Consider the following 9565-nt stretch of genomic DNA (forward strand, 5'->3'; position numbering starts at 1 on the left):
CGCACAATAGTCAATCTTTTCATTTCCTCCTGCAATGAACCTATCTTTGTGGTCTCTTAAAACTGCCCCCATCGTACCCTTCAACATATCATGATCAAAAGAGGCGTCAACATTAAGTTTCACAAAATCCCTAGGAGGGCAGTACCAACCCCCCTTTAATCGTACTCTTTTATGACGTCGTTTATTAGCCCTGTCCAGCAAGTGATGCACTCTGCCGGCCGGTGTAAACTGGGCTTGGAATCACCCATCACGACTCACGAGCCACCTCTGGCCTAGGGATTGTTCGCCTATACACAAACCCGGCGAGGCACGTGACGTGATGATAATGATGCCCCGCATCGATGGCCATCACGCTAGCTACTGACTGTGATAGCAGGCGTAGACGGCGACAGTTTTGGGGCTAAAAATGCCATCCCCTTCTGACTATACTTGCATCTCCCATTGACAAAGGTGGATCGGTGACCAATAGAGCTCTACAACTCCTTGTGTGCATTCAGTTACTGCTACTTGCCATGCTTCAGCAGCCGAATGACCGACCATCAACTGTTTATTTTGCAAAACATCAATGCACATTCGGTTTCGGATAAATTCAGCTGGAGCTCAGCATGATCTGAAACTTCATGCAAGACGATACTACAGCTTAACCACAAGCAAACACATCATAGATAGGTAGAAATAAAAACAAGGCACCACCAGAGGCCAACTTTTGGGTTTGCAACGGTAAAATTTGATCAATTAGTCTCGAATCACAAATTCATAATCCTTCGCTGACGACACCACCACAACAGCAACCAAACTTCCATGAGGATGTTCTAATTAAAATCTCTCCTATCAGAACCGCCCGTTTCAACCGAACGAATAACGATCATATTATGAAAGCTAACGCGAAACCCAAAGTTTTTTTAAAATGTCCAGGCTGAAACGAGGACTCTGGACCTGGCGATGGCTTCAGGGCCCCTCCTGCTGTTGCGGAGGCTCTTGCCACACGTAGGTGCTGGACGGATGGCCCTGCTCTTGTACCTGAGGCTCTTGCCACACATAGGTCGACGGGCCACCATACGCCATTGACGCACCTGCCACCTGCTGCTGTGGCGCATAGCAGTACGGATATGCACCAGTTGGAGCCCCCATGGGCTGCTGCCCGGTCCTAGGAAGCAAGACCCCCTGCTTCGTCTCTTCGCTGGTAAATAAATCCAGCAAGAAATCATAAATGTCAGTCCTAGCCACAGCAGCAGCGACGTCACTCCTCTGCAGGACCCCGCGCTTGTCCTCCTTGGTGACCATCCATGACCTCTTCGTCATCTCCAGTGTGAACATCTCGCATGCTTTCGCGAAGAGCGCCGGAGCCTCCGCCGAGATCATGTGAACATCCTGATCGGCCCTCATGATCTTCCTTATCCTGGTCGGTGGCAGGAGGTGGTTCTTGATGTCGGTGGTCTGCTCGATCTCTGACCGCTGCTCGGCCCAGAACTGCTGGAGCTGCCTCTGCTGCTGTTGCTGGAGCTGCTGCTGATACTCCCGCGACTGCTCGTACATCAGCTGCTCCTGAGCACTGAGCTGAGCTGGATAGCCAGGGAATAGTTGTGTTGGCTGTGAACCGGCAGGACTGACATCACCCATTGCAGGCTGAGGTTGCGAAGTCGGTACCATGTGTATTGAATGATCTTGCTCGCCCGAAAATCAATGGTCTTTCCGGCACTGTAAAAAAAAGAATGAAAATTACTATTAATAGATCAATTATAAAGTAAAACAATGTGAAAAAAAATTGCAGCCCAATCATAAAGTAAGAAAATCTTTAAGACAGTTAGATAGTGCTAGCCTCTAGGTTGCAAAATAAAATTTTGTGCAGAGCCTTTAGATGATTGTGAACATTTGTGGCTCTCTTAAAAGATCAGTTTCAAACAGAGTGCATTTCTTTGTTAGGATCCTCGCAAAATCAAATATAATTATTTGCTAGTTCAGAAACTAAGATCAGTTCTGAGTAACAGCACCAGAGCAGACATAGTTAAAAATATGCATGCACAGCCAAATATACACCAGCAAAATCAAACAAAGTAAACGGTTGACAAAGATCAATAGAATAAATCTGGCTACAAAGGCAACTGAGCCATTCTACAGCAATGTAAGCCACCACAAACTTGGCATCTTGTTTTCTGTTACATCTTAAGTGCAGTGCCCAAAAAGAGAATGACCTCTGGATAACATACAAGATGTGTTCCTGTAACACATAAACAGCTTAGATTGCACAAGCAATCGATAGTGATAATGTGGTTTCTAATTCCAGGCATGCCCCACAGGTGCTCCATAAAGCATATATAGCTAGAGAGTGGATAACTCAGTTGAATATTCCCACCAGATGGTTTCAAACAAAGAAAAAAAAAAGAAAAGTAGATGGTGACAAGGGTGGGAACTGATCAAACGCAGCTGGATAATAGAAAAACCATATTCGCATCATAGCCATGTTAAGAACATAGATGAATATGTTTATTCAAAGAAGAGATACGAATACCAGCAGTGAACATGAATATACAGACAGAAATAAATAGAATATCTGAATCATGGTAAACCATTCCATTTATTCATACATATTAAGATGCATATTCTGGTATCAGTATCACCATCCGCACTCGTATCCCCTACAGAGATGGCAACATTCATACGGTCGAGGTTTCCAAAACCCCAACCTCCCAATTCATCCAGTAGATCCCGTGGGACCGTTTCGATCGATAGTTCAATACCAAGAATAAGATTTGAGATTGATAGTGATACAGATCTTAGGGTCGCGGTCATCCTACAACAAAAACATATGCTAACCTGAGAAGAATCGTAACTATCAGATCATGCCAACCATCGATTTCCATACCTACTGGCATCAGCGATGAATTTTTGTTAGATCTATAACCTCCTAATTAGAAATTCAACGGCTGCTAACACCATATTGATATTTAGATCTAGAATTCTAGAGAATGGCCATTGCGGGCGGTGCTGGATCACAAAGATCTGAAACAGTTTGTACCAAACCAAATCACTAGACTTTGCAATCCAAAAAATACTGCATAACTAGATTGACATGTAAGTGAGAAAAAAAATCAAACTAGCTTGTACATACCCGTGCAATACAGATTTCTTGCGCGCCTAAGAAATTATCTTTTCGATTACCACAAAGCGCAAAGAAAACTGTATTCATATACCTTGATGCCAAGAGCCGTAAGACAACGCAGCTGTATAACATGCGCGATTTCTACATGCTAATGTGGAAAGCAATTAAGGATATAGGCTGTCTTTCTCTTTCTGAAACTTTCTAGAGGTTCCCGGAAAGTATAGTTTTGATACATTTCCCGAGCATTGATTCGCCATACTCCGTGATAAAAAAAATCGCATTTATTACTGAAGATTCGCAAGATCTTCCTTTTTAAATTTTCTAGGCAGATATGCTTTAATTCCAGTGATGGGCACAGCTGTGGCAGCAAGCTGTATATAACTGCACAGTTTGTTTTTCTTTTTTCTTTTCCAGAAAGCATTATATGAGAAACTTGAGTTGCTAATGTAATGGATAATAATCAAGTAGTGCATGATGTATACAGATGAAGATAATAGAAATGATTACCTTGGCAGAGCACTAGCTATTGCAGCATTCTTTAAATTCTACAGTATGTTCTTTTCTTGATAATCAACCCTGTTCTTCTTCTCCTCCCTCCTTTGAGCAAAAGGATCAACACAAGGCTACAGACAAATATCTAATTAGAACGGTAACAGATTGAGCAAACAAGTTTGAAAACGTATACGTTTCATAACGAATTACATTGTTTGATTCAAGTGGTCATCATGAAAACAACATAGGAGATTTAAAATGAACAGTGGACTAATCGGTGTACATAAGAAGCATGCAGGTTGCTACATGATAACCACAATGTGTACTCAGTGCGGGGACAGCTCAAAGCAATTACTAGTCTTGCTAAATAAAATACCAGCAATAGATACAGAAGACAAGTTGCTAACCATCTTGATTCTGGCTTCAGATATCAGAATGTCTCTATCGGTATTAACACGATCATAGCCATAAGTCCGCTCCCACGAAGAAGTTGCTCATCCCATTCATGCTTGTTCTTCTTGCGCTTAATAATCCCTGCAAGTATGTTTCTGTTACATAAAGATTCAAGAATATACACTTCCAATAAAGGCCACTCAGAAAGCCAGCAAGAACAACAAGTTCACCTTTCAATTTTGCAAACTGCTCCTACTTAGTAGGAGGCTTCAGCCTTGGTAACTGGAAGAGCTTCCCTACCTCTCCCATTCTGCAATGTACCAATGATCATTGTAGTCCATAACACCTAAATCCTTGACACAAACACCATTGAAGAGTTTCCTGGTATGCTTCAAGGAACAGAACTTACAATACATGTCAGTGAGAGCAGTGGCAACAATTATATAATCCTCAAACCCACGTTTATATACCAGCGCATGGATTTGGGTACCCTGCTCCATCAGACCAAAACACGAACTCTTTCTCAGCACACCTGCAAAAGTGAACTCAGTTGGAAGAACAGCATTTCACAGAGCCATCACGAAGAGGCCCAGAGCTTGCTCCTCCTGGCATATACAATATCATTGCATTACATGTTTCTGAGTAGCAATTTGTTGGTTAATCCCTCCAAAAACCTAACGGCGTCAGGTAGTCTGTCAGACATGGAGAACAAGCCGATGACAGCACCGTAAACGACAGATTTTGACAGAGTCATGTTTTGATGCAAAGGGCCAATAGCTGCTAACCCTTAGTTAAATCCGTGACATCTGTGCACATGGTAAGCACCGTTGACACGCTGCATCCGTCAACCAAAGATCCATGGCTTCTAATCAACCCGAAACACTCAAACACTGCATTGCTGTTGTACACTGATATGACAGAGAGTTCACTAAAATGACGTCCTGCTCATTCATACACCACATTTCAAGGGGACGGCATGTTGATACGTATCCACGGTCTGTCGCCGACTACAGCATTCTGTTGGGAAGAGCCGTGACAGACAGAAGCTGCATGAACCTGGATCCTCATGGGGAGCAGAGCCCATGGCCGATGATATGATGGAGAAGGGGAGCAGCTAGGCCTGACGCCTACCTCATCCATCCTGTCCTGTGCACAAGCCGGAATACCTAGCCGGCACGTCCACTTCCAGCGTAGCCAGGGATCATCGAATTGTACTGTAGGCGACGGTATCCCTGTGAGGCATTCTGTAGAACAGTCTGCGCGCCGCCGGCAGGTCACGGGACTAGAGCCTCACAGCGAGGACGATGCTGCGCGAGAGAAGCGGCTGGCTGCTGCGGCGCCGGGCGCGTGGGTTAGCAGTAGCAGGGCGACGACGGAAGGGGTGGCGGCAAGGCGGAAGTGGACGGCGGCGAGGCAGCTGCAGAGGAAGGGGTGGCTGAAGACTGAAGAGGCATGAGGACCGGAGGAGGTGGACAAGCAAACTGAGGCCTGAGTGGGCGTGGCCGCGTGGGCGTGGGCTTGGAAGAGCAGAGCAAGGTGTGTACACTGCGCTGCAGGGGACAGAGACCGGAAGCAGCAAAAGCTTTGCGATTTCGGATGTCTGACAAACTTTTGAAAATCGCACTGTCCATGCCGAATTTTATCTTTTTTGCCATGAGCTTCTGAAATGTCCAGACTTCATAATTTTTTGCACGGAGTTTACGCACAGGTGTCACGTAATCATGCACAGAGGACCACTGTAAGAAGTACTTTTTTTTTGCAAGTCATGGTAAGAAGTACTCAGAGCATCTACAGCCGGGCGTCTAAAACCCGCCTCATATGCCCGGGTGGGCCGCCTGGTCACTGCCCGATCACGAAATTCAGATTGAGACGAGCGCCTCAAGCGGGCCTCAAACGTCCGGACTGACCGGCACCTCTCATATCCAGCCCAAATATGGAGCGGATATGGGCGCCTGGGCACGCCAGCCACATCGGACCCGACAACCTGACTCCACCGCAAATTGCACCAAATCCACCCCTCGGACCTGCCGGATCCATTTGCTATCTCCTCTCTTCTTCCTCCCCTGCGCCGTCCGTCTCGCAGCTCCCCCGCCCGCGCGCTCCGTAGCCGTTCCTACCCTCTGCGCCGCCAGCTCCGGCAAAGCAGTCCCCTCTCCCTTCCTTGCCGCGGGGGACGTCGTTGCCGACCCGAACGCCGCCGTGGTACATCCGACAACTCTTCAGCCCCGCCTTGCGCTTCATGTGTTCGACACATTGTCTGACCGGATTTTCTGTGACTTTATTAGGGAAAACGATGGATTCTGATGCTTCGTTGGACGAGGAGTATGGACCGACGGAGCTAGATCAAATGATTCAACATGAGTTCTTCGATTCCTCGGATTCGGACAAAGAAGTGGACATCATCATGCTCATGAGCATGCAAGAGGAAATGCGACAAGTGGACCATATTCTCAACTTCAAGGACTCAATCAAAGGGAGAAGAGTGATCGACCGGGATAGGGTGTTCGGAGCAAAGCTACTGCACAGAGACTACTTTGCTCCCAAGACTACTTTCCCGGATGATCCATGGTTTCGTCACCGTTTTCACATGCGAAAACCATTGTTTTTGCGCATTGTGGAGGGACTGGAGGCACACTATGACTACTTCAAACTCGCAAGGTATTGTCGCAAACAACTCTCTTTCCCTGCCAAGCAAAAGTGCACGGAAGGATGCTAGCACTTTGCACTGCTATAGATGCCGTTGGTGAGATGGTCAGGATGGGGAAGAGCACATGTCTGAAGACTACTATCAAGTTTGCCCGTGCCGTGGTGGAGGTGTTTGGACCTGAGTATCTCAAAGAGCCAAATGCGCAGGACACGAAGAAGTTGTTGGCTATTGGGGAGGCCGACGGGTTTCCAAGAATGCTCGAATCAATTGATTGCATGCATTGGTAATGGAAAAACTGTCCCAAAGGTTTGTGGAGAATGTATCAAGGTCACATAAAGAGGTCACCATCATACTAGAAGCGGTGGCATCACATGACTTATGAATTTGACATGCTTTCTTTGGAATGCCGGGTTCTCACAAAGACATCAATGTGTTACAACGATCTCTGGAGGCTTTGCAATGGGGAATCACCGCCGTGCAACTACACCATCAACGGCCGAGACTACAACATGGGATACTATCTTGCCGATGTCATCTATCTTCAGTGGGTGGTGTTCGTGAAAACCGTATCCAACTGCATGCCAATAAATAGAGGCACTTTACAACAATGCACGAAGGGGCTAGGAAGGATGTGGATAGGGCATTTGGTGTGCTTCAAGCTCGTTGGGGAATTCTGTGTGTGTGCTATAATGATGTGGGAACGGAAACTTTGTGGCAATTGATGACATATTGTGCTATTTTGCAGAATATGATTGCCGAGGATAAGGGTGATGGTGTAGCCCAAACAAATGATTTTGAAGCACCTGGAGAACAAGTTGAAATCCCGGAAGATCAAGATGCAACTCATCTCATGAACTTTCTGCAGATGCATCGGAATCTTCGAGATCATCAGGTGCACGCACAACTTCTCAAGATCTTGTGGAGCATATGTGGACCCACAATGAAAACCAAAGAGCTGATGTTTGAGTTGTGCACTTAAAAATAAATTTATGTAAACACTATTTATGTTCAGTACCAACATTTGTTATTTACGTGCGACATTGGCTTGTACAATCAATGTGCATGGATTTGAATTGCGAGTCCGGATTTGAGATATGTGGATGCCGGGAGCGAAATATGAGGGGTCGTTCGGATGCGTCCGCGGACGTATAGGGGGACGGATTTGCCAAGTCTGGCTGTAGATGCTATTACTAAACTACATGTTTATTCATGAAGAATTCTACACCTTGTCGAATCGTCATCCACCGCCGTCGAACCAACTCCGGAGAAAAAGAAGAACTGCCGCCATACCCAGATCCGGGGGAGCAACTTTGTATAAAAAGATGTTTTTTCGAGCTGATGAATTATATTCTTATTCAATGATTTTTTATATAGAGAGAACAACCCTCACAAATTAAAAAAAATACTAATTTGTTAAGAACGAATCTAATCGAAGTTGTAGTGTCATCATTGGCTAGACTCGATATATTCGCAAGATCCGGGTCATAATTCATATCAACTAAAGAAATGTTATATCTTATCTTATCTAATTTGAAGCACCAAACGAGCATTCACGTTAATCCAGAAGAAAACAACTAAATTAATCTTAATCATAGGATCTGACATCTATGGTTGTGATAGAAATAAGAGATCATAGAGTTTTATTCCCGTGTGTGCAGAGTCCTAGAAGCCTATGGAACTTTTAAATTGAACGAGTTTCTGCACACAATCTATCACTTTCCTTTAGATGTCAAAAGGAGATCTTCCGAATATTCACATTAATTTGTCCAAAGGATTAATTAACCTTTAAATTTTAATTTGTCAAAAGGATGTCTAGATCGAACTATATAATTAATTAATCTTATGCGATTGTGGCCACGGGGGAGAAAACTCTTTGATGCCTTGAAGATATACATCAGAACATGGGCATACACGGGTATGCTCCAACTATTTTAGTATGACTCCAACGCGTAAAATAAACACACAAGTATCGGATCTGCTTGGCTGGACGTATTTCTTCATATAGTATTGCTCACGAGTATTTTGGACTGTTTATTTTTCCTTTTGACATGGATCATCGGCGGGATAATCAACATTTTTTTTTTGCGGGGAAGAGGCCATCGATTTTTAATCTACGACCCTAACTACCAGCAACAGAAGAGATGCTCCACTGAAAAATGTCCAGCTGATTGAAGAAACAAGATTATAGAACGGCGGTTGTAGACTATGATGGTGAATTTTATCATAGAGAGGATGAAGACGAGTCTGACTGGCACCATCTTCAACGGCTCGTTTCCACTAGCCAATATCTTAATTAAGATTTTGTGCATGATACTTACGTGTGAGCTCTCCCTAATTATGTAGCATACATGAAGTATATATCATTGAATAATATGCATTGACTAGTTCACCAAAATGTTAAGCCTTCAAGGACTATTAGTATGCGCGGGGAATATTTTAATCACATAAATTCTTCGGTATATAATACATGTCATGTTTCATGTGATTTTACACTTAATTATGTTCACTTGTTTGCTTGACCGAATTAAGCAATAACTGCTGTTAAGGTTGCTAGCTCTTGTAATTATTGTTTATCAAAAAGAAAAAGGATTTGTGATTATTTTGTTCGTTCTATACAATGCAAATCGCTGCTCACGAGCCATGTATACTGATAGGTGCATGTATTTTGGCTTTCTGGTTAACCGAGCAAACCGAACCAATAATTATTTTTTTGGAACAGGGCAAAAGATTTGCCACTTTTATTGATTAAGAAGAAGAGAGGTGCCCGGTTAATTAACGAAAACCCGGGCGAAAACCGTTACAACACTCACCCAACAGGGCACCATCAACACACGCCGATCCCAGGGCCGCGCATTAGCCGAGCCACCGGCTCCGTCACCCAAGTAACCTGTAGCCGACACCCTACAACCAAAACCGAAGCCGCCGCTTCGGCA

At 44.6% G+C, this 9565-nt stretch overlaps 1 protein-coding gene across 1 annotated transcript; it reads right to left on the reverse strand.

Moving 5' to 3' along the window:
• Positions 1-709: 709 nt before the first annotated feature.
• On the reverse strand, positions 710-5525 carry LOC123162383 (nuclear transcription factor Y subunit C-4). The gene is made up of 4 exons (XM_044580172.1): positions 4216-5525; positions 4000-4126; positions 3608-3723; positions 710-1698 (listed from the first exon to the last, which is right to left on the reverse strand). The coding sequence occupies exon 4, from the start codon at positions 1648-1650 to the stop codon at positions 949-951; it is 702 nt and encodes a 233-aa protein (XP_044436107.1). The 5' UTR covers positions 1651-1698; positions 3608-3723; positions 4000-4126; positions 4216-5525; the 3' UTR covers positions 710-948.
• Positions 5526-9565: the final 4040 nt, after the last annotated feature.

This window comes from Triticum aestivum, chromosome 7B, assembly GCF_018294505.1.
Source record: "Triticum aestivum cultivar Chinese Spring chromosome 7B, IWGSC CS RefSeq v2.1, whole genome shotgun sequence".
Classification (NCBI taxonomy): domain Eukaryota; kingdom Viridiplantae; phylum Streptophyta; class Magnoliopsida; order Poales; family Poaceae; genus Triticum; species Triticum aestivum.

Coding starts and splice junctions, on each gene's coding strand:
- LOC123162383 (XM_044580172.1), bottom strand. CDS start 1,650: ATGGTACCGACTTCGCAACCTCAGCCTGCAATGGGTGATGTCAGTCCT.